The following is a 25,954-nucleotide window of genomic DNA, read 5'->3' as shown; positions in this document are numbered from 1 at the left end:
AACAAATCAGCTCCTTCCTTCTGCAGTTCTAGATAGCCAAAGTCACTATCAGCACCATTACTCCTACGCAACATACTGGAGGGGAGGTGAAAAAGAAAAATCTGTTCTACCAGATTTAGAGGGGGAACAGTGAAATTGCCCTCTGAACTATTTGTTCTCTGCCTCAAAATGTTCAATAGCTTCCCATCCCAAGGCAATGTAATTTTTGATCCTCTCCTCTATCTAGTTTCTGTTACTTGCACTGAAATAACTTTATGAAATATTTTATTTATATTTAATACACTGATTTTTGTATAGTGCTATAGATGTGCATGACCCTTTTAAAGACAAATAGACAAAGTAACGGACAGCTTAAAATATTAGACATAACAGAATAGGGGCCAACAAAAAGATGTCGGAGGTGTATATTGCATATGGGATGAAGATCTGATAAATTGTGAAACCATGTGACAAGTTGTCATGGATCTTTTCCTGCCTCATCTGCCCTACTAATTCATCTTTCCAGAGATGTACTAGTTTACACTGGTGTAAATGAGAGCACATTCAAATCTTTGATGTTTGTATGTATTATTCTGACTGGTTGTTAGAGAGGTTTTAAAATAGAGGGAAATTCTAACACAAGGCCTCTACAGATGAGCTCTTAATATTTAAAGTAAATATAAGAAATTGTCCCAATAGCATTTTACAAACTCTAAAACACTCGTAACATTTTTTTCTGAAAAATACACAGCATATACAGAATACACGATGGTCTCCGATATGGCCTGCATAACTCAATTGTGCCTTGGCCATTTATGAATAACAGGACTCATGCAAATAAAACTACACAACCCCATGATGTATTTTGTGATGTGACTGAACTTGTGTGTATGTATCCAGCACCATACCTCATTTGCAACTTGAATGCAGCAGTTGTACTAGGTAAGTGGTGCACAACGCATTAAGGAGAAAATAATTTTGGCCCAGATAACCCCTTCCTGTGGTTCAAATCATGTGTGCAAAGGGAAGGGTCTGGGAGAGGAAATTCTCCCATCATGAAAATCGTCCCACCAAAGGGCAGGATTTACTTCCCAGTAAAATAGGCTGCAGGGTCTACCCTGAAATCAGGCAGATCCCAAAGGCCTGTGTGAGGCATAGGCGGCAACTTCTCCTGGCACCGGTGGGTGCTCGAACACCCCCTGGCCCGCCCCGACTCCACCCTTGCCCCCATTCCAACCCCTTCCCCAAAGTCCCTGCCCCGGCCTCGCCTCTTCCCCACCGCCTCCCCAGAGCGTGCCGTGTTCCCGCTCCTCCCCCTTCCGTCCCATTGCTTGTTATGCCACAAAACAGCTGTTTCGCAGCAGCAAGCACTGGGAGGAGAAGCAGGGACATGGCATGCTCAGGGGAGGAGGAGGAGGCGGAGGCAGAGGTGAGTTGGGGCGGGGAGCTGATGGTGGGTGCAGAGCACCCACCAATTTTTCCCAGTCCTGGAGCACCCACAGAGTCAGTGCCTGTGGTGTGAGGCCAAAGATACCAGGATGGAAATCTCATGCCACTGCACTGCTCTGTGTCCCTCTGAAGTGCCACCTTCCACAGCTTCCTGACAGCTGCATAGGATCTTGAAGAGTAAGACAATTCATGTACCAAATCTCCATGACATTGAGAAAGCATTAACTGAGAACCTCCGAACTATAGAACAATACCTCTGGAAATGGAGGCTCAAACCAAACCTTGGAAAAACAATAAGCACATTTCATCTTGATAATTGGAGTGCCAAAAACATGCAAAGAAACTTTCTGTGGTAAAAATGTGCAACATGATTATACTCCAATATATCTCAGCGTGAAACTGGACTGCACCCTCATCTTCCATGATCACCTTGAGAAGGTAGCTGCAAAGATTAAAACCAAGAGCCAACATAATCCAGAAACTAGCAGGTACAACATGAAGTGCATCGGCATCAGTCTTGCAAACATCTGCAATAGCACTTGTATATTCGGTAGCTGAATACTGTGCACCGGCATACAGCAGGTGCAGCCACACGCGACTTGTGGACACCCAACTAAATACAGTAATGCAGTGCATCCTGGGAATCCTTAAGCTGACTCCAACATCCAACTCCATGGCTACCTGTTCTAACATCACTCCCCTGCCAATACACCAAACTGCTGCAACATTCCACGAAGCTCAGCGAATCCACGAAAACAGACATCTTCCTATCCGCCAAGCCCTTGACAACGTCCAAACGCCTCCCTCCTTTCCCCCTCACCCCCATGTCTTAAAAGCCTTTCTGGGAACATTTGTTTAGCCTCATGCAATCAGGCTACGACCAGAAAGAGGCTTGGAAAGCAGATTGGACTAAACAAGACTCAAAAAATAAGCATTCTTTGCTGGATCCCGTGCAGAAGGTTCCTGTGTTTGACTTTTCAGGGTCATCTTGGTCAACTCTGAACTGAATTCAAACCAACCATGGTAGATGTGGATATCTAATGCACAAATAGAAAATCAAGGACACTCTAGTGTGCAAGTGTGGTTTCCCATGACAGACAATCAAACATATGCCTACCTACTGCCCAATTTATAAATATGAAGAAGGCATTACTGCAATAAATTCTGCTACTCTTGATGTAGCCATTTGGCTAGATCAACTTCAGGTGAAATTGTAATTTCACCTGAAGTTCACTAGCCATTCGAAAGAAGAAAGAGGAAGTTGTATACACTAGTATAGGAAACAATTATAAATAAAGTACTTTTGGCAATTGCATCAGGTAGCTTTAGCACTGTCCAGACAGCTGCTAGCATTAGAGTTGACGCAGGTGTGCCAATTCAGGCCCCATTTCACTGCTTGTACCCCAGTGTGGTTGTCCCTCCCACACTAGATGTCCCCACTACAACCACAACTGTGCTATTAATTGTCCATTAACAGCACTGTCACGCATACTCCTACTGCTAAAACATCACAGATAATCTAGAACTTTAGGAGTGGTACTGACACAGAGCTGTGCTGATAAACATTGCCTGGATTTTTATGTAGGATTGGTTTTTGATGTTTTTTTTTTAAATATTTTCTTTGGCAGATTGATTTAATATGACACTATGCTTAAATGTTTTAATATTGTTTGCTCTGTTAATACACCAATGTATAAATACTACAATACTCCCCAGGATATGCATCCGTTGGCCAAAATACACACCCTTCCTCACACCCTTACATAATTGTTCTTTGATTATCATAAAACTAACATTTCAATAAGAGCTTTGTTACTAATACAAATAAGCTTTAATTTTGTGTTTCAGGGTAAGCAAGTTAAGGACAAGACAACAAAATTTTCAAAAAAAAAATCATGCAAGGAAAGGAGAAAGAGAAAATGAAAAAAGCGAGTTTACTTCCATATATTTCCATTCTTGAAAAGTTTATGAAAACCTATGAAAGGAATTGTGCCTTTTTCCAAAGCTCTGTCAGTAGCATGATCAAACAGAGCTTAAGACAATGCATAGAAAATGAAACTATTCTTAGAAGGTAAATATATGTTCTACATAATAATTTAAGGTGAGATTGAAGGAGTGAAAAAGAACTGCTTTGATTCTGTAACTTTTCTCTACTATGCTTATAAAGTTTTATGTCAAGAGCACTCAGAGCTCTGGTGTGCGTTCTTTGGAATGGAGTTTTAAGACTGAAATAAATAACAAATACCAATTGAATTATGTAGTGACCCAGTAAGGCTGGGCTATGCTAACTGTGAGGAGAGGCAGAGGCAAACCAAGACAAAAAGGATAATTTTACATTTTTAGAACTTTAGAAGGGAAAACCCCAAAATTGTACCAGGATCATAAATAATATAGACCATTACCAAAGACACGTTACTTATTAAAATAAACTATAGGTTACCAACTCATTAACTTTTGTGAGCTTGTACACATTTGCAGTTAGTACCAAATGCATTGTTATTAATAAGAGCAAATGATATACTGTGTCACTTCAGAGAAAAATCAACTTTTCCTCTCCTTGGCTGTAAGTCCAACTCCATTCTTGTGGTCCTGCTTTTTGCTTCTCTTTGGCTTGAAATGCTCCTGTAGCTGTACCTTTTTCCACTGAGTTTATCCACAAGTGGGGTTTCTTACCCTAATAGACAAATGAGGGCCCACTAGGTGATGTCTACACTATGAAATTAGGTCGAATTTATAGAAGTCGGTTTTTTAGAAATTGTTTTTATATAGTCGATTGTGTGTGTCCCTACACAAAATGCTCTAAGTGCATTAAGTGCATTAACTTGGCGGAGTGCTTCCACAGTACTGAGGCTAACATCGACTGCTGGAGTGTTGCACTGTGTGTAGCTATCCCAGAGTTCCCGCAGTCTCCACCGCCCATTGGAATTCTGGGTTGAGATCCCAATGCCTGATCGGGCGAAAAACATTGTCGCAGGTGGTTCTGGGTACATGTCGTCAGGCCCTCCCTCCCTCCGTGAAAGCAACAGCAGACAATCGTTTTGCGACTTTTTTCCTGAATTACCTGTGCAGACGCCATACCACGGCAAGCATGGAGCCCGCTCAGCTCACTGTCACCCTATGTCTCCTGGGTGCTGGCAGACGCGGTACTGCATTGCTACACAACAGCAGCAACCCATTGCCTTGTGGCAGCGGATGGTGCAATAGGCCTGATAACCATAGTCATCGTGTCCGAGGTGCTCCTGGCCACCTCGGTAAGGTCAGTCAGGAGCACCTGGGCAGACATGGGCACAGGAACTAAATTAGGAGTGACTGGACCAGGTCATTCTCTTTAGTCCTGCCGGCAGTCCTATTGTACCATCTTATAGCGAGCAGGCAGGAGATGAGGATGGCTAGTAGTCCTATTGCACCATCTTCTGCCGAGCAGCAAGGAGATGTGGATGGCTAGCAGTCCTACTGCACCGTCTGCTGACAGCCAAAGATGTAAAAGATAGATGGAGTGGATCAAAACAAGAAATAGACCAGATTTGTTTTGTGTTCATTTGCTCCCCCCTCCCTCCCTCCGTGAAATCAACGGCCAACAATCGTTTCGGTGAGGTCTGTCAGGGGCACCTTAAAAAGTTTAATGGAGATTCAGTCCTGCCAGAAATACCAGGGGAGGGATAGCTCAATGGGTTGAGCACTGGCCTGCTAAACCCAGGGTTTTGAGTTCAGTCCTTGAGGGGGCCTGTGTGACAGTTGTTTTTCTTTCTCCTTGATGTAAAGCCACCCCCTTTGTTGATTTTAATTCCCTGTAAGCCAACCCTGTAAGCCATATTGTCAGTTGCCCCTTCCTCCATCAGAGCAATGGTAGCCCATTGTTCTGCGCCTTTTTTCTGTGCAGACACCATACCACAGCAAGCATGGAGCCCGCTCAGATCACTTTGGCAATTAGGAGCACATTAAACATCACGTGCATTATCCAGCAGTATATGCAGCACCAGAACCTGGCAAAGCAAAACCGGGCAAGTAGGCAATGTCAGCGCAGTGACGAGAGTGATGAGGACATGGACATAGGCTTCTCTCAAAGCACAGGCCCTGGTAATATGGTCATCATGGTGCTAATGGGGCAGGTTCATGCGGTGGAATGCCAATTCTGGGCCCGGGAAACAAGCACAGACTGGTGGGACTGCATAGTGTTGCAGGTCTGGGACAATTCCCAGTGGCGGCAAAACTTTTGCGTGCATAAGGGCACTTTCATGGAACTTTGTGACTTGCTTTCCCCTGCCCTGAGGCGCAAGAAGATCAAGATGAGAGCAGCCCTCACAGTTGAAAAGTGAGTGGCAATAGCTCTGTGGAAGCTTGCAACGCCAGACAGCTACCGGTCAGTCGGGAATCAGTTTGGAGTGGGCAAATCTACTGTGGGGGCTGCTGTGATGCAAGTAGCCAACGCAATCAAAGATCTGCTGATATCAAGGGTAGTGACCCTGGGAAATGTTCAGGTCATAGTGGATGGCTTTGCTGCAATGGGATTCCCTAATTGTGGTGGGGCCACAGATGGAACCCATATCCCTATCTTGGCACCAGAGCACCAATCTGGCGAGTACATAAACCGCAAGGGGTACTTTTCAATAGTGCTGCAAGCACTGGTGGATCACAAGGGACATTTCACCAACATCAACGTGGGATGGCTAGGAAAGGTACATGACGCTCGCATCTTCAGGAACTCAGGAAAGGACTTTCTTCCCAGACCAGAAAATAACCATTAGGGATGTTGAAATGCCTATAGTTATCCTTGGGGACCCAGCTTACCCCTTAATGCCATGGCTCATGAAGCTATACACAGGGAGCTTGGACAGTAGTCAGGAGCTGTGCAAGTGCAGAATGGTGGTAGAACGTGCATTTGGACGTTTAAAAGCACGCTGGTGCAGTTTACTGACTCGGTTAGACCTCAATGAAACCAATATTCCCACTGTTGTTACTTCTTGCTGTGCGCGCCACAATATCTGTCAGAGTAAGGGGGAAGACGTTTATGGTGGGGTGGGAGGTTCCAGACTACGTGCAAATCGCCTGGTCACTGGTTACACGCAGCCTGACACCAGGGCAGTTCGAAGAGCACAGGAGGGTGCGGTGCGCATCAGAGAAGCTTTGAAAACCAGTTTCATGACTGGCCAGGCTACAGTGTGAAAGTTCTGTTTGTTTCTCCTCGATGAAACCCCCACCCCCTTGGTTCACTCTACTTCCCTGTAAGCTAAGCACCTTCTCCTCCTGCCTTCAATCACCACTTGCAGAGACAATAAAGTCATTGTTGCTTCACATTCATGCATTCTTTATTAATTCATCACACAAATAGGAGGATAATTACCAAGGTAGCCCGTGAGGGGTGGTGGAGGAGGGAAGGACAAGGCCACACAGCACTTTAAAAGTTTAAAACTTATTGAATGCCAGCCTTCTGTTACTTGAGCAATCCTCTGGGGTGGAGTGGCTGGAGGCCCCCCCACCGTGTTCTTGGACATCTGGGTGAGGAGGCTATGGAACTTGGGGAGGAGGGCAGTTGGTTACACAGGGGCTGTAGCGGCAGTCTGTGCTCCTGCTGCCTTTCCTGCAGCTCAGCTATACGCTGGAGCATATTAGTTTGATCCTCCAGCAGCCTCAGCATTGAATCCTGCCTCCTCTCATCACGTTGCCACCACCTTTCAGCTTTAGTCCTCTCTTCAGCCCGCCACTTCTCCTCCCAGTCATTTTGTGCTTTCCTGCACTCTAACATTGTCTGCCTCCATGCATTCATCTGTGTTCTGTCAGTGTGGGAGGACAGCATGAGCTCAGAGAACATTTCATCGCGAGTGCTTTTTTTTTGCCTTCTAATCTTCGCTAGCCTCTGGGAAGGAGAAGATCCTGTGATCCTTGAAACACATGCAGCTGGTGGAGAGGAAAAAAGGGACAGTGGTATTTAAAAAGACACATTTTATAGAACAATGGGTACACTCTTTCACAGTAAACCTTGCCGTTAACATTACATACATAGAATATGTGCTTTTGTTACAAGGTCGCATTTTGCCTCCCCACACCGCGTGGCTAGCCCCTCACCCCTCCCCGTGGCTAACAGCAGGGAACATTTCTGTTCAGCCACAGGCAAACAGCCCAGCAGGAATGGGCACTTCTGAATGTCCCCTTAAGAAAAGCACCCTATTTCAACCAGGTGACCATGAATGATATCACTCTCCTGAGGATAACACAGAGAGATAAAGAACAGATGTTGTTTGAATGCCAGCAAACATACACTGCAATTCTTTGTTCTACAATGATTCCCGACTACATGCTACTGGCCTGGAGTGGTAAAGTGTCCTACCAGGGTGGACGGAATAAGGCTGCCCTCCCCAGAAACCTTTTGCAAAGGTTTTGGGAGTACATCCAGGAGAGCCGCGAATGCCAGGGCAAATTAATAATTAAACACGCTTGCTTTTAAACCTTTTATAGTATTTTAAAAGGTACACTCACCAGAGGTCCCTTCTCCACCTGGCGGGTCCGGGAGGCAGCCTTAGGTGGGTTTGGGGGGTACTGGCTCCAGGTCCAGGGTGAGAAACAGTTCCTGGCTGTCAGGAAAACTGGTTTCTCCACTTGCTTGCTGTGAGCTATCTTCCTCGTCCCCAAAACCTGCTTCCGTGTTGCCTCCATCTCCATTGAAGAAGTCAAACAATATGGTTGAAGTAGTGGTGGCTGAACCCCCTAAAATGGCATGCAGCTCATCATAGAAGCGGCATGTTTGGGGCTCTGACCCGGAGGGGCCGTTTGCCTCTCTGGTAGACTTGCCTCAGCTCCTTAAGTTTCACGCGGCACTGCTTCGGGTCCCTGTTATGGCCTCTGTTCTTCATGCCCTGGGAGATTTTGACAAATGTTTTGCATTTCAAAAACTGGAACGTAGTTCTGATAGCACGGATTCCTCTCCCCATACAGTGATCAGATCCCGTACCTCCCATTCGGTCCATGCTGGAGCTCTTTTGCGATTCTGGGACTCCTGCATCGTCATCTCTGCTGATGAGCTCTGCACCCACTTGCAGCTTGCCACGCTGGCCAAACAGGAAATGAAATTCAAAAGTTCGCGAGCCTTTTCTTGTCTACCTGGCCAGTGCATCTGAGTTGAGAGTGCTGTCCACAGCGGTCACAATGGAGCACTCTGGGATAGCTTCCAGAGGCCAATACCATCTAATTGTGTCCACAGTACCCTAAATTTGACCCGGCAAGGCCGATTTCAGCACTAATCCCCTTGTCGGGGTGGAGTAAGAAAATCGATTTTAAGGCCCCTTTAAGTCGGGGGAAAAAAGGGCTTCGTCGTGTGGACGGGTGCAGGGTTAAATCAATTTAACACTGCTAAATTCAACCAACTCCTAGTGTAGACCAGGAGTTAGACACTTTGAACATCTGTTGAAGGAATACTGTTCAAACAGTCATTCTCTTTGTTCATACACTTCTTAGGTCCTTTGCGAGTGGGTTTCTCATTTACCGATATCAGGATCTGTTTTCATCTAACACAGCTTTATGATCAATTTGCTTTTTCACCAATTACATATCCTTTCAAGCTTTTTTTCCTGGATACTCTAATAGTACCTGCTCACATACCCAGGTCTATTTTTTCTGCTTCTCCTAACGTGAAACCTTTCCTATTTTCCTTCTCTCCTCCCTTTCACTTGCCAGTCCCTTACTTTTATTCTCCTGTTCTTTTATTTTATCACGTCACCACCTAACAAGGCTCCAGGTCATCCGTTAGCTCAGCATTTCGATTCTTCTTCTTCAAAAGCTTTTATTCCAACTGCCCCTTTGGGTGCATTCCAAGTCCCTTCCCCAACTCAAGCTGCCCTCTTGCTGACTGCCTCTGCCTGAGACAGCAATCTGTGCTGCTGCATCGCAGCTAAGGCAGGTACTAGCCCCAGGGTGAGGAGGACTACAATTACACTATATTCTTACTTTGAATGTGTTCTAGACATTTACATAGATTTCCTCTCCAATGAACGTAGATCATATTCCCAAACCGGGTACTAAAGTTAGCCACTCCTATAAAAGTGGCCTAATTTTCAGAGGTGCTGGCTGAGCATCTGTAGCTTCCAATGAATCCTAACTTTAGGAGATTAAACATGGATTTAGATATAATATCTGTCTAACTGTAGGCACTTAATTTGAAAATTTTGATTATAATCTTGAAAAGAAACCTGCAAATGCATCCCCTGACTTCCAAATGTGCCATAATTAGCTATTATACACTTGCATGGTCCAGATAACCAGGTTAAGAGGAGCAAGAGCACATTAACTTAAAATGTTCTTGTCCTCTTATCTCCAGAAATGCCTGGGTGGTGCGGGGGGAGATTGGCTTTTTTGTTGTTTTTTTACAGTTCCATAAGATATAAATCTAGGATATAAAATAATTCTTTCCAGATTTATCTCCTGGGTCAGATGACACAATGGTAAAAATGCCTACATCTTGTTTATTCTATTCATTATGGGTGCAAAGGCTAGAGCTCCACCAATGTAGAAAATAATGTGCTAAATGTCCCTTTCGCCCTGATTATTTAAGGAATTCTGCATAATTTTTATATATTGATATGCAGAGCATCTTTGACTTTTGTTAACAATTATAGATCACCATTAATGTATAGTACATTTAGGTAACGGTACATTTTATGTTTGGGTTCATAAAATATAATGTACGTTTGTTTCTGTTTTGATTACACCAAATTGTAATTAAGTTTTGGTTTTTTAGTTTGTGCTCACAAACTCTCAGAATTCCCAGCCAGTCTTACTCACACCTCTATTAAGGACAATTAGAGATGAACGATACATGTTGGGAAAGGAACTCTGTTTCTGGGGAATTCAGCTAAACAATCAAGACATTGCAAACCTTGTAAGTAAAATAAAATACATATAAAAAGTAGACATTTAAAGAGAAGCTGATTGAAAGTAAAAGGATTTTGGTTTTTGTTCTTTTATTTTTGCAGGAATATATGCAGTGGTAGGTAAATTGGAAATACCAGTACCTAGCTAGAATGATTGTATATGTAATTGAAAAAGTGTAGGAAGACAATGGATAATTGTGTAGATAAACGGCCAGTGCAAATTACACCAGATATACAAAAACAAGTTTTAGAAAAAAAAAAACAAAAAAAACCACACCAATATCCTGGATTTTATAGTTCCACAAACTAGACCAGAAGGCCTATTGAGACAATGAACCAACAACACATTCTGAGAGACAAAGATTTCGATTGTGGGGGTAGTATGATTTCATGCCCGAAGAGTTTAATTCTTTCGTATAAAGAAAAGGAGTACTTGTGGCACCTTAGAGACTAACATTTACTAGAGCATAAGCTTTCGTGAGCTACAGCTCACTTCATTGGATGCATTTGGTGGAAAAAACAGAGGGGAGATTGATCTCTGTGTGTGTCTATCAATCTCCCCTCTGTTTTTTCCACCAAATGCATCCGATGAAGTGAGCTGTAGGTCACGAAAGCTTATGCTCTAATAAATTTGTTAGTCTCTAAGGTGCCACAAGTACTCCTTTTCTTTTTGCGAATACAGACTAACACGGCTGCTACTCTGAAACCATTCTTTCATATGTACTCAAATCCAGTCAGATCTCTTTTCTAATGGTCTTGATAACACTTAGCAGGTGTTTCTAGCACACTCAGATTTGGTGAGATGTATGTATCGGCTCTGACAAAAACTGAAGCAATTTTGAAAATCTAACTTACTTCTCCCCATTTATACTGTATTTTATTTAAAACATATCTCTCAGAGTGTACAATGAAACAAACTAGCCAGTTTCACTTTGGTTTATAATCAATTTCTAGTCTGTTTCACTTTCAGATTCTCATGCATAGGGCCCTACCAAATTCATGGCCATGAAAAACTTGTCACGGATGATGAAATCTGGTCCCCCACCCATGAAATCTGGTCTTTTGTGTGCTTTTACCTTATACTATACAGATTTCACAGGGGAGACAAATTCACAAATTTCACAAATAGGGGTCCTGATTCAAAAGGGAGTTGCAGGGGGGTCACAAGGTTATTGGGGGGGGGGGTTGCAGCATTGCCATCCTTATTTCTGAGCTGCCTTCAGAGCTGGGTGGCCAGATAGTGGTAGCTGCTGGCCAGGTGCCCAGCTCTGAAAGCAGCGCCCCACCAATAGCAGCGCAGAAGGGTGGCAATACCTTACTATGCCACAACTCACCACCACTGGCGCCTCCTGTTCATTGCTCCGGGAATTAGCTCTTGTCAACTGCGGGGCGCCTTCTTTGCTTGCTGTCTCGAGTGTTGTCTTCTCTGCTGATTTGGGAACCGCCTTGCTCCCTGCTGGTGGTGTCTGCTTCAGGACACTGCCCTCCGGCAGCACCCACTACTCCATTCTCACCCACTTCCGGGGGAGGGAGGCGGGGGAACGACAGTCTTTTGGCTTGCACTTGCCTCAGTGGCCAACCACAAGCCCAAGCCCTCAGCTCAGGACAAGTTGCAGTCTGTCTCGGCCACACTCCTCTGTGGCCAGATGCGGGGTAATGGGGGGAACCCAGGCCCACCTGTTACTGAGTCCTGACCCAGGGACTCTCTAGCTGCAGCCTCTCTCTGCCCTCCTTTGCTCTGCTCTTGTCCATCTATCTTCCCTGGGCCACTTCCCCTTTGGCCCCGTGCACCTTCTCGACCCTTTTTAGCAGGGGCTGCAGCCTGGCAGGTAACTGGGCCAGAGCTCTCCTCTGCTCCCCCAAGCCTGCCCAGCACTGCTCTGTCCAAGGTGCTACCTCCTTACCTCAGGAGCCAGTCCTTCTCCCAACCAGCAAGGGAGAGACTCCTTCTCCTTTGCTAGGCAGCCTTTATATAGGGGCCAGTCCAGCCCTGATTGGCTGCCTCTTCCTTAGCCCTGACTGGCTCTCCAAAGGCCTTTGCTGACTGGCTGCTAGTCTGCGCAGCCTTTCTGGCCTGTTCCAGCCCTTTTTCTCATGGAATGGAGCAGCCGCCCCACTACAGCCATCCTTACTTCTGCGCTGTTGCCTTTCGGAACTGGATAGCCAGAGAGCGGCAGCTGCTTACTGAGGGCCCAGCTCTGCAGGCAGCAGCGCAGAAGTAAGCGTGGCAATACCATACCATGCCATCCTTACTTCTGTGCTGCTGCTGGCGGCAGTTCTGTCTTCAGAACTGGGCTCCCAGCCAGCAATCACCGCTCTCCAGCTACCCAGTTCTGAAGGCAGCGCTGCCAGTAGCAGCGCAGAAGTAAGGGTAGCAGTACTGCAAACTCTCTACAATAGCCTTGAGACCTCTGCCCCAGAAGTCCTTTGTTGGGTCAGGACCCCTACAATTACAACACTATGAAATTTCAGATTTAAATAGCTGAAATCGTTTACGATTATTAAAATCCTATGGCTATGAAATTGAGCAAAATGGACTGTGAATTTGGTAGGGTCCTCTCATACACTAATGCAATAGTGTAATGTTTTGATTGAAAATGTTTGGAAGTTTCATGCCCCACAGATCTGTGCATGGAGAATCCTCTCTGTATGGACCTCTGACTTCCTGTATAGTAGAGGGGCTCAGCTTCCCTCCATCCTTCCCTTGGGCCCTAGGGAGGCCTTCACTGGTCCAGGTATCTTGATGCAGGAAGGGAGTGGGAAACTGGTGGGCCAAGAGAGGAACTGGCAGGTCAGGGTCAGGAACACACATGATTCCCACCCTCCAGGCCTAGGGTAGTGGGCAAGGCAATAAAAATGCTTTCTAGAGTTGATATTTGAAGAACAGAAGACACTTAGGATGAATATGCTTGAAGTGATTACATTATTGGTTATTTTGTGATCTAAGTCAGTTCCCAGTGGATAAGTGTCCATAAGTGACACAAACCATCACAACAATTAACTCTAACTGTTCGCTAGGTTAGCAATCTCAGCAGAGAGGCCAACAGATGAATGTGCATGGAGAATTAACTATCCTCTCTCCCCAAGAGTTGGTCTCGGTAGATTAAAGTTGTGGCATATTGTAGGAGACGCTTGCACTGCCACTGCCCATAATGTCTCTGTATGGAGGATAAACAGAGAACATCTGTCTCCAGCATTGTCAATCTGACACCTTCCAAAAGTACTAAAAGTACACAGGAAAATTTAGATTTAAAAAATGTAAAAACCAAACCAAAAACTTACCTTTCCTATCAGAGGTGTGCAGTTCTGTTTCATAACAGATGTCTATTCATATTTTGCATTTCTAGGCAATGCTTTTAGAGCGGAATGGACATACCAACTATCCCTTTTGTACTCTAGAAATAACTCATGTGCCGATAGATGCATGGTCCATGGAGCGACTTGGAGCAGCTTTCCCTTTCAGCAACTTGAACTCCATTGTTCTAGATTATACCAAGTAAGAGAAAGAGGAGCTATGTATCCACAGCAGTGAGTGAGTGTGAGTTTGAACAGTGCTTGTTATGTTCAGCGTACCCTCAAAGTCAGAACAGTTTTGATATGAAGTTTCTCCTCTGAAGTTTATAAGCAATGGTTCCCAAGTTCCTCATCCCCATACTAACAAAAATCTATTACGGATTGTGGATAAATCCCCAGGCTGAATTTCAGTTACCCAAAATGTCTTTTTTTCCCCACCTGAATCCATAATTCAGATAAATGTAGTTTCCCTGTACTAATTCATTATAATATCCATTTAAGAACTGGATTTTACAAAGAATTAACTATAGTTATCATGTCCAATACCAGGAAACTTGCCCCTGAAATGGTCTTCCTTTCCAGCTAAGCATTTCTTAATGTGCCCATCATCTGACTACTGAGGTGCTATATAGAAAAGCACATTCTTGTCCAGGCCCTTGTTTACACCACTGTTAAATGGGATTATACCTGTTGCCTATGTCTCCAGAAGCAACACTGCTGGGTCAGTCTGCAGTCACTGCTGCTGAAGGAAGGCTTGCACAAAGACAAAGAGTTATTTTGAGCCCTCAGTGTGTCAAAATTGAGGCTCAGCCTGATCTCTGGAGTAGGAAATCCTACAGTTGAGTCTTTACACTAAGTGTGCCCTGTTTCCACCCTCCAAGAGTCACCCTGGGGCTGTCTGCTGCAGCATCTCTTCAATGCAGCTGTCGTGGTGAGTGGTGAAGACAGAGGCAGTCTCTGACATAGGTAGGCCCTAACCCACTTTGGATTTTAAAGATTAGAACCATGATCTGAAGCAGATACAGAATTGGATAAGAGCTAGTGTAGAGCCTAGAGCACAAGTTTAAGGTATATTTGTTGGTCTGCTTGTGCCCTAATAGTTCGGCTAGTGTATATTGAAATGAAGCTTCCATGATGCTTTCACAGTCAGTCACAGGTACAGTGCACTGCAGTAACCTAGCCTCAAGGTGATGAAAGCATGGGCCACTGTGGCTATGTCTGCATTTGAAAGTAAAAAGCAGGCCAGGTGAAGAGGAAAAAGGCATTTATTGGCAGAGGTCAGGAACAGCTGGAGTCAGCTCAATAAAAACTCTTATTCAACAAGAGGGAGCTTTATGACAAGGTGGTAGTTGCTGTGGTCTTTTGTTCTAAGTGACAGTTTGTTGAACACAGGCTGGACTATTGCATGTTTCAGGATGCAAAAAGGTATTCTCTTTGAAGGTGACATTTATAGTCTTGGTCAGCAGATAGACATAAATAATCTATTGTCTTTTACAGGTTTGGAGATAAAGGACTCAACGGCCTTGTTTCTGGGTTAGAGGGAAACAGAAAACTTCTAACTCTCAGCTTATGCTACTGTAGTTTGGAACTTGAAAGTGGGTCCAAGTTAGGCCCCATTGTAGCCCAAACTGCCATTTGGTAAGATTAAAACTCTTTGGAATTATTTAACTTTTGCTTGATGATTATGTCACTCTTCCTTTCTAAAAACGTTAGAGAGTTGCCTGTTCTTTCTCTAATTAAATGTATGATATTTTTACCAGGAGAGATTTTATTGCTAGCTCACATTTTATTGTTTTGTACTTCAGGTTTAATTAATTTGAGCTGGCTTATACTTTATACAAGTATACATTTCATGAAAAAGTCCAGCTTCAATGGCAGCCAGTTAATAGGCCAAAATTAGTCCAATTCAACCAAAAGTTCTTATTAGAACTCCACTATCTGATAGCTTTCTGTTCTCAGCTGCTTACGGCCGTCAAAACTTTAGACTGAAGTCTTGCTTTCTCTGTCATCTGATGAGGAATGGTGTTGTTTCAAATAATCATTGCTGACTGCTTCTGGGGCCTCAGCCCTTCAAATGCCACCCACAGAACAGAGATGCTTACTGAGTTGGAGCTAAGAAAAAAGCCAGGCTACAATTTGAGTCTTCAAATATGCATTTGTTGAGAGCAAAAGCAAAAGCCAAGTGGATTCAACTTTGGAACATAAAGTCATTGTGTAAGATAGATAAGGAACCCTGGTGGTCACCTTAGGCAGCTAGTTTAGAACAAGCTGCCCCCAGATGTGATCTTCACAGCCTCTAATCAACTTTGCAGTGTTTGCAGGAAAAGATGGTACCTCTTGTCCAGTAAAGAATCAATGGTAGCATCAGCTGAAGTCGGAAAGATCAACTGCATCAATGGTAAGATTGTTTCAAGATGTTCCTCAATTTTCCACTGCCGGCAGTCCCTCTTCAGTTTGAAGTGGGACAAGAAGTTCAGGCAAACCCACCTTCTGTCAGCCTAAAAGAAATTCAGATTGCAGTGCATAAATTCAAGTCTGGGAAGACACCTGGGAGTTGTAACTTCACCCCTGAATTGCTGAAGACAAGCAAGAGTATTGTATCATGCCTGCACAGGCTCTTCCAGATCATCTAGCACATTTAATAGCATTCCTGGTGACTGAAAGAAAGGTGTTATTCTGCCCTATTAAAAGCAGTGATAAGGCTGAATGTAGCAACTATAAAGGTATTATGCTGTTGTCAGTCCTAGGAAAAGTCTTCACTTCTGTGTTAATCTCCCAAATCAATGATGCACTTCATGGCAAAGGCGGGGATACTCAGTGCGGTGTCAGATTTGGTCATTCCACTGTCAACTAGATCTTTACCTTGACACAACTTCTGGAGAAGTTGGATGGATTTATTATGCTTTTGAAGTACTTTTTAGAGACTTCAGTCAGGCCTCTGATTCAGTGCATTAAACAAGTTTGTAGGATGCTAAGGCAACTCGCCATCCCTGGGAAGATAGTGTCACTGATAGAAGAGCTCTATAATGGAACAGAAAGCTATGCTCGAGTCAATGGCAGATATATGGCATGGTTTCTTATTTCACCAGACTTTAGCGAAGTGGCATTCTGTCACCATCAATGTTCAATATTCACATTAACTGGTTGATGGACTTGAGGAGGCAAATGTCAGTGGTGTTGAGCTGAATGTCATTCTGCTTCGAGATTTTGAATACACTGATGACATTGTCTTATTGGCTCAGTTCAATGAATCACTACAAGCTGATGCCCAAGTTGGTCAGGCATGAAGCAATGCACTTTGGTCAAGTTATTAATCTGGATACCACTAAATCCCTGGCTATTACCATCAAGCAACCTCCACCTCCAGATTAAAAGCTTAATATTAACCTGTCCAATCAAGACATCAAATAAGTGGCAACTGTCAAATACTTGTAAAGCATCATAGGTTGTGCTGGTGGGTGGTCCAAAGATGTGGACACTCATATAGCAGCAACTGCTGCCATACTTTGGGACCTTAAGCAGCCTCTGTGGAAGCACTGTGATATCAAGCTTGCTACAAAGCTGTGGATCTATAGAACCATGAATATACCAACTCTGTTGTATGGCAATGAAACACGGGCACAGAAAAGCTGAAGAGTGGTAGATGGATGTCATTGATTCTTGTTGTCTTTGTCAGCTTCTCCACATTAAGTGGCAACACAAGACCAGAAATGAGGACATTCATAGCAGATCCTACCAACTACTTGCATGAGTACTGGTTCAATTTTGGTGGCTTTTTTAGTAGACGTGTTGTTAGGACCAGCGAGTGATAAATTGTATTTACCAAGAAATGGTCACCAAAAGCTTTGGTGGTGCAATAAGATTGCCAGTGGTGGACATAAACTGAATATCCAGTCATACCACCTTAAAGACCTAGCTAGAGATCAATCTGGGTAGTGTTCAGTGGCCCTGCAAGGAGGATATATTCCTTTGGGATCTGCCATGATGATGATGCATGTCTGTAAATTTTCACTACTGTTCTTTTATACTTAATCTGTACTATATGCTATGAGAGTGCCACAAAAGCATACCCTAAAACAAACAATGTCTTGAATGGACTCTGACATACACAGGATAGAAGATGTGACATATATCTAAGGCTCTAGAGAAAACTATATGCTGATGTAATAAATATGAGAAATAGAATGTGATCCTAAAAAGCCTTTACAATGCATGTGCACAAGGGAGCATGTTAAAATGATCAGAGATGATTTTCCCCTTGGAAGTCTACTTGCAGATATTATAAGAAAAAAACCAAACCTGACTATTCAAGGTCAATATGTGTACTATCCATTGACCAAAGACATCATTTCACTCTACCTTTCAGGGACTTCAGTAATCCTGAAGTGCCTTTTTCCTAGCCTCATACATTTTATTGCTAAGTCTTTTCTTAGCCTTGATAAGCCCTCTGTAATGTTTGTATGACCCAAAACTGTTGATTACAGTTACTCTGGTCAGTTCTTTCTAATTTCCCTGCATATCTTCCTAAAGTTGATTTAATAGACTCCTTAAAGCTTTATAATCCAGCAAAGAAAATGAATGTTTATAGTCCAACAAGCCATACTTCATGCAAGTGACATTCATGGCTCTTTCAAGGGGAAAGGAGTCCCATCTTTACTCTCTTGGACTCGGCTGGAGAAAGTATTCCTTTAATGGTATTTTCTTATTCCAAGGCATGATGCAGGATTCTGGACATTTTTACCCCAACTCAAATGAAGGAGGCAGGAAATATTAATTAATTTAGAAAAACAGCACAATCCAACAAAGTATTTATGCACCTGCTTAACTTTGGGCACATGATTAACCACACTGATGTTAATGGAACTACTGACATATCTAATGTAATGGCACTGCTTACATGTCTAAAAGTTAAGCACATACTTTGGGGGACTTAAACAGTTATTCTTGTGAGACTGAGTTAGTCATCAATGCTTTATTTTATCTTTGACATTATCCTTATTTGATTTTATTATATCAGCAATTAGAACTTCTGAAATCAACATTCAGAGTTTTAAGTCCAATTCAAGGTTAATTAAGACTCCTTGGTATTAAAAAGAGACTATTTAACCCATTTTTTTCTGTTACAATTACTATAATTTTAGTTTCAACAACATTGTTATAAACCCAAATGTAGAAAAGAAAGTTGAAATGCAAGTTTAAATGTGAGGGAACATCAATCAAATATTTAAAATTGTATTTTTTGTCACAGCAATCTTTATCTAAATGGTAACAACTTGCAATGTTTGGGTGCCCTTGAACTCATCACACCAATAGCTATGTATGCAGACAATCTTGGAAGAGATAAGGAAACAAATGCCTTACTATTCAACAATTATTCTGATCATCAAATTCCAGAAGGTGAGACTATCTGGGGATGGAGCTTGGATTAGAGAAAATTATCTTTTTCCATTTTTTGTTTAAAATTATACTTACACATATTAGTAATAGCCTATGCAAGCATTTAATGTACTTCCATTACATTCATGTACAAGTGTTCCCTTCTTGGCACGGACAGACAAAGCATGCTGTACAGTCATTTCACGCTGTCCCTACAGTGCACTTTGTAATGTCTTGTTTCAGAGAGTGTGGTGTTTAAAAGGATATGTTTAAAAAGATATCAGAAAATGTATTTAATCTGAAGGATTAAATATGCAAGTGCTAATAATAAAATGTGTCTAGAATCCAAATTTAAACATGAAAAAATAAATAAGTTCCATTTGCGCTAAAGACCAATTTTGTTTTGTAAATACCATTTACTGTTTAATTTTGCTCCCATTGTTTAAAGTTTACATATTTATCCTCTTGACTGAGAAAGGATCTTTGGGATTTGGCCAGAAACTTTTAAGCAGCTATGTATTTATACCTAAAAGCAAAACCACTATGAATAAAAGTAGTGAAATTTGCATTTGGGAAGCACATAAATAAGTTAATAACTTATAAAACATCCATTAACATCAATTTGTTTCAGAGACTATTTAAGTTTGGAAAGTAATTCAAACTACTGTCGTGAGGGTCAATTCACTCCTTGAACTTCAAGCCCCTGATGGTGATTAGTGTACCTGGAGCAGCCACAATAGCTGCATAAACTGTCCACACCACTCTCTCTGCCAGGGATCCCTGCTCTACCTGAGGATGGCCAAATGCAGCCCCCAAAACAAGTATGGCAGCCTAAAAGTGGTGGGGAAGTAGAGTGGTCAAGACATTTTCTATATTGCAATGAACATTTTCTGCAAATATATTTTTTTAATTTTCATTTAAAAAGTCACGTTTATATTAAAGAAAGTGTTTTTGCATTTTTCAATCAACTGCAGTAGGGGAAGCCTGCATGTGAGATGTCCAAATTCAGCATCTCTCTCAGGCAACTTCCACTAACATGGCTCAGATAGTTAGAATTTAAGATGCTGCCTCTCTGCACAACTACTGGTGTGGCTGTCCCAGCAGACATCGGGGGATGCAAGCTGCATTCCAAGGGTGAATCTTGCTATATGCTAGAGGAAGATAAATGGAGCATCAAAATAATGGTGAATGTACTGCAGTGTAAAAGATACTCAAACTTTCCAAAACGACAATACTAGCTAAACTATAACAAGGGATATAAAAAAATCAGAAATGAGCAAAAATAGCATAGAAACTTTGTGCTGAAATATGAAAATCTTTTCCCCCCCTACAAAATTGTTATCTCTGATGGAAAAAATTAATAGCTATGTAGATCCTTCTATGGAAAATGTCCCTCAGCATCCAGGACAATGTAAACTTGGGAGAGTATATATATCAAATAATACTGCACGTTCCAAAAAATTTTATATAATTCCATCAATTGGCAACTGTTTGAACGGCTGTTCTTATTTACAAACAGCAGACAAAGGTTTGGGTATTGACTCAACAGCTTCTGGCTTCAACGTTGCTTCCAAAACAGGAAGCTCTAACACAGTGGAAAGTAGTATGAGGAAGGAAAAGAAAAGAAAAGGTACAGTTCAGTTTTGTGCGGTTTTGTTCTATTATACGTAAGTCCTCATCATTGTAGTATCTGAGAACCTTCCAAAAGCACATTAAGCAATGTAATTACCATCTGCCATGTGTGGTTTGGTTCTCCTGCTTCCCCCTTCCCATCCTTAGATTTTAAGGCCGGGGGGTGGGGATGGGTCCTATGATAATCTAGTCTCACCTCTCTCCTGCATGACACGGGCCATAGAATTTCACCTAGTGCTTTTTACATCTAGCACAACAAGGTGTGGTGTCTTTTAGAAAGACAACAAATCTTGATTTAAAGCCCCCATCATCCTCCCTCTCTCACTACTACTCTTGTCTCCAGTGTTTTTGTCACTGCAACAAGCTAGTAATGGAAAAACCTTTCCACAGGGTACGGCTTTCCAGTTTGAAAAAGGCCTTTTTCACTGTCATATAGGCTAGATCATCCACTGAAGCCCACCCCTGATAAACAGTGGGGTACAGTTGCACTAGGCCAGAAATAGCCCTAGGAGACAAAATGCCTCCCAGAGCTCCCTGGTGCACCATGGGAGTGTGCTTGCTACTACACTACCTCTGTCCACCAGTTCTATGCAGGCTGGTGTGAAGGGCAGTAAGGTTGTAGCCCTGCTTCATCCTCAACTGCTATAGAGCACTTAATGCCACAAGGGAGTAGTCCCTATGCTGCCCTGAGCTCCAGGACAGCAAACCAGACTGGTCCTTGTGAAGGCAACAAAAGGGGTGGGAAAGGCTCCCAATAGCCCTCTGCCCTTGACCTGGCTGTGCACTTTCATAAGAGGTAGGCAAGATCTGACCCATAGTGTGGCACTGTGATTATTAAAACCACAATTAAACAGCGCGCAAGTGGGATGGTCTCGTGCTTCCAGGCAGAGATGTTCTGATAAAGGAGAACTCTATTTCTCATTATTCCTCTTTTGTACAGATCATTTCAAAATTGGGTTTTCAGTCTTGAACAGTTAACCATAGATATTGTAGAAGAACCATTGATGTGCACTTTTACTCTGTAAAGTAACTGTAAAAATGACATTGTGGAATTCCATTTTGATTGTCTCTCTCTGATTCCAGATCTCTCATGTTCAGTTTACAAGTAAAAAGATTTTTTTCCTCTCAGTGTTGTAAAAGCGTATTGGGATTTGAATGTCAAGCTGAATTTTTTCATTCCTGTACATCAGCAACAGGAATCCAGACCCAGCTGATTGTATAAGTGTATATTGTCAACAATCCAGGGTATGTTTGTAGGGCTGGTTGTTGGAAAACCATTTTTTATACAGAAACTGAACAAATTTAATATGGAATCATTGAGAAATAATAGAAATGGAACTATTTATGCCATTTTTATAGTATTTGTTTCAAAGAACTGCACTTTAAGCTATGCAGGCTAATGATTGATCCAGTATTTTTAATAGGTATGTACTATTGACCAAAACTAAAAGTCATTCATTTTATTTTTGACAAGTCATTTAACAATTCCTATTTCCTACATATCACATGCTAGTTCACATTCACTGCACCAGGAAGACAAGAATGCTAACAAAAAAATCACACACTTTTTGCCCTCATGTTAAGTATCACCATTCAATTTCATGAAAACTATACAGAAGTAAAATACCAAAGCTCCAGACATTCGATATCTTAAACCAAAGACAAATGGCCATAACAATATATTCTCAAGTTTTTCAACCTTCAAAATGTTTCCTCTATAGAAAATGAGCACCTGGATGAAGCTCAGAAATTAAGAGTTTGCTTTGTATGAAAATGGCTTCCTACTACTCAAGAATGTTCTTGGCTTGAGCATGAACAATCAAATGTTATCAAGTTTGATAATTTGGAAGCTTACTTTTTTCTTTAAACCTACAGAAAACCTAATAATTTAAATATGAAATATGAGCTTTTGAATCTTCGATGCCTGTATACAAATGTAAGGAGTATGGGAAACAAGCAGGATGAACTGGAAGTCATATTGTATGAAGAAAATTATGACTTAATTGGGATCACAGAGACTTGGTGGGACAGCTCCCATGACTGGAGGACCAGCATTGAGGGATATAGCTTGTTCCAAAAGGATAGGAATGGGGAAAAAGGAGGGGTTGCACTATACGTCAAGAATGTATATACTTGCTCAGAGGTCCAAAGGGAAGTGAGCGACAGACCTACTGAGAGTCTCTGGATGAGGATAACAAGGGTAAAGAACAGTAATGTTGTTACTGTGGGGGTCTATTACAAACCACCACATGAGGAAGAGGAAGTGGATAAGTCATTCTACAAGCAGGTAACAAGATTAGTTAACACACATGAGCTAGTGTTAATGGGGGATTTTAACTTCCCTGATATATACATTGGAAGACTATTGCAGCAAAACATAATATGTCCTGCAAATTCTTAGCATGTGTAGGGGACAGCTTTCTGATTCAGAAAATTGAGAAAACAACTAGGGACTCATCCATTTTGGATCTGGTTTTGACCAACAGGGATGAATTAGTTGTGATCATGAAGGTGGTCGGGAACTTGGGAAGAAGTGATTATTATCCAATAGATTTCAAGAGCCTTTAGAAAGGAGGACATGAGAACAACAAAACAAGGACACTGAACTTCAGAAAGGCAGATTTCAACCGACTCTCAGAAATAGTAGGTGCGGTCCCATGGAAAACAAATTAGGAAGAAAAGGAATTAAAGAGGGCTGGCAGTTCTTAAAAGATGTAATACTAGAGGCTCAACACCAAGCTATTCCGACACAGAGGAAAGATAAGAAGAGCCACAAGACACCAATATGGGTGCACAAGGACCTTTTATCTATCTAAAAACCAATAGGGACACATACAGGAAGGAAGAAAAGGAGTACTTGTGGCACCTTAGAGACTAACAAATTTATTAGAGCATAAGCTTTCGTGAGCTACAGCTCACTTCATCGGATGTAGCTCACGAAAGCTTATGCTCTAATAAATTTGTTAGTCTCTAAGGTGCCACAAGTACTCCTTTTCTTTTTGTGAATACAGACTAACACGGCTGCTACTCTGAAACCTGTCATTATACAGGAAGGAGTGGCATGTCACCCAAGGAAGTATACATGGGAACAGCATGAAGCAACGTATAAAACGTTCAATTTGTGAATACCTGGGGGATGAAGCGAGAATCACTAGCAGCCAGCATGGATTTACCAAGAACAAATCATGCCAAACTAGCTTGATTTCTTTCTTTAACAGGGTAACCGATTTGGTTGGTAATGGGAATATACCTGGACTTCAGCAAGGCTTTTGACAGTTCCACATGACACTCCGATAAATAAGCTAAAGAAATGTGGGCTCAACAGAATCCATTAAGTGGATACATAATTGATTAAACAACCACAAATTAAGAGTGACTATTAATGGAATGGTGTCTGATTAGAGGGAGGTCTCAAGTGCGTTCCACAGAAATCAGTTCTGAGTCCTGTGTTGTTTTAACATCTTTATTAATGACCTGGATGTAGGTATAGAGAGCATATTCATCAAGTTTGCAGATGACACAAAGGTGGTGGTAGGGTTTCCCTCACCTCCAGTCAGGTAGGCGGAGAATGGGGGGAAGGGTCGTGTGAGCCACACCTTAACGATAAAAGAACTGCATGTGGCTCGTGAGCCACAGTTTGGCCACCCCTGGGCGGGAGGTTTTTTAAAAAAAATAAGGAAGTACTTCTTCACATTGTGCACTGTCCATGTGTGGAAATTTTTGCCAGGAGATATTGTGAAGGCCAAAGTGATACCAGGGTTCAAAAAAGAAGTAGATAAATTCATGGAGGATAAGTCCATCAATGGCTATTAACCAGATGGGCAAGGATACAACACCATGCTCTGAGTGTCCCTCGCGTCTCTTTGCCAGAAACTGTGAGTGGATGACAGCGGATGTATTTGATAATTACCTGTTCTGTTCATTCCCTCTGAAGCATCTGCATTGACCACTGTTAGAAGACAGGGTGGACCACTGGTCTGACAATTACACATGGCTTAGAACTAATTTACACTGGATTTATAACTCACACTGCTGTTTGTCACCATTGTTCTTAATCAAAAACATGCAACTACATACTGTAGGCTACATTTGGTCTAACATTTTTATCAGCTATATGGAAATTATCCAGTGAATTGCTTCGCTGGTATAAGTAAGTCTACAAACCATGCTTCTCCAATTGTTTTGCAGCTTAACATGAACCACCATAATGTGATATCAATAATAAGTAAGGTTAAGATTTTGTCACAGTTATTTTTACTATAAATAACCAACAGGTCATGGGCTTCTGTGAATTTTTGTTTTATTGCCTGTGACCTATTAGTGACTTTTACTAAAAATAATGAGTGGGAGGACTGAAGCCCGAGCCCTGTGGGAGGTAAGAGAGCCCAAGTCCTGTTGCAGGGGCAGAGGAGTTGAGCACCTGCTGCCGCCACAGTTGACAGCTCTGGGGCCCTCGCTGCAGCCCCAGCAGCTCAGAACTCTGGGGTCCCCACCACCTGTGGCAGCTGATGACTCTGTGTGCCCCCGCAACCCATGGCTTCTGGAGCTCCGGAGCAGTAGCTGAAAGCTCCAGGACCCCACTTCGCCCATGGGTTTTGCCTGTGCAATTGATAAGCATGTATGTTTGCTGGAACTATTTAATTTAAAAATGTGTCCCCTACTATTAGCATAGCACATGCAGAATTTAGCACACAGCTCCTATTGCTATTAGAGTCATACCCCTAATACAGGGTGTTCCCAGAATAATCCTGGGACCTTTTTTTTGCAGGAACTAAAAAAAAAAAAAGAAAACAAAACTGAAGTTGGCCCGTGGTTAGTTAAATTGCATTTGGCTGATAATGGCATAGATGGAAGAGGAAAGGGAGGAGAAAAGATGGTCTTGGAGGTCACTCAGTTTTTAACTTAGTAAGTTATAAGTTACAAAAGGTGGGGGTGCCTTTTTTTCTTTTACTAGATTGAGAAATGTATGTTTGGAGAATGTCTGTTTTTTGCTCCAAAATGAGTACTGAAAACCATTGGCTTTGCCCCTCAAATATTCTGCATGCCACATATCTGAAGTATGTAGGTATGGCATAGAGTATAGTGTGAGTGCTCTGACTCTATCTGGAAGGATCTTAGAAATACATACATCTAAGCCACAGGTGGGCAAACTATGGCCCGCGGGACACAGCCCGCCCAGGGGACCATCCTGCCAGTCCTTGAGCTCCCAGCCAGGGTGGCTAGGCCCTGGTCCGTCCCTTGCTGTCCTGTCTCCTGCAGCCACATGGCCAACGTGGCTGGCTCCGGCCATGGTGGTGACACTCTGAGTGGCATGGTAAGGGGGTGAGGAGTGGGGGGTTGGATAAGGGGCACGTGGTCCCAGG

At 42.6% G+C, this 25,954-nt stretch overlaps 1 protein-coding gene and 1 long non-coding RNA gene across 3 annotated transcripts in view; one reads left to right on the top strand and one right to left on the bottom strand.

Annotated features, from left to right (window-relative positions):
- LOC119861031 overlaps window positions 1–25,954 on the bottom strand; it is a 72,241-nt gene that overhangs the window by 22,412 nt on the left and 23,875 nt on the right. The gene's annotated exons all lie outside the window — the stretch shown is intronic.
- The window catches only part of LOC122455925, a 31,099-nt gene that overhangs the window by 155 nt on the left and 4,990 nt on the right, over window positions 1–25,954 (top strand). Inside the window, exons 2-9 of the mRNA XM_043492914.1 lie at window positions 731–921; window positions 3,277–3,499; window positions 10,157–10,297; window positions 13,637–13,785; window positions 15,081–15,221; window positions 18,832–18,980; window positions 20,479–20,589; window positions 25,360–25,496. Coding sequence (XP_043348849.1) covers window positions 10,235–10,297; window positions 13,637–13,785; window positions 15,081–15,221; window positions 18,832–18,980; window positions 20,479–20,589; window positions 25,360–25,391 — 645 coding nt within the window. The 5' untranslated portion in view covers window positions 731–921; window positions 3,277–3,499; window positions 10,157–10,234 and the 3' untranslated portion in view covers window positions 25,392–25,496. The remainder of the gene's footprint in view (window positions 1–730; window positions 922–3,276; window positions 3,500–10,156; window positions 10,298–13,636; window positions 13,786–15,080; window positions 15,222–18,831; window positions 18,981–20,478; window positions 20,590–25,359; window positions 25,497–25,954) is intronic.

The sequence above is a fragment of the Dermochelys coriacea genome, chromosome 9 (genome assembly GCF_009764565.3).
Source record: "Dermochelys coriacea isolate rDerCor1 chromosome 9, rDerCor1.pri.v4, whole genome shotgun sequence".
In the NCBI taxonomy this organism is placed as follows: domain Eukaryota; kingdom Metazoa; phylum Chordata; order Testudines; family Dermochelyidae; genus Dermochelys; species Dermochelys coriacea.
The sequence above is the reverse complement of the archived record's forward strand: the minus strand, read 5'-3'. Positions and strand labels throughout refer to the sequence as shown.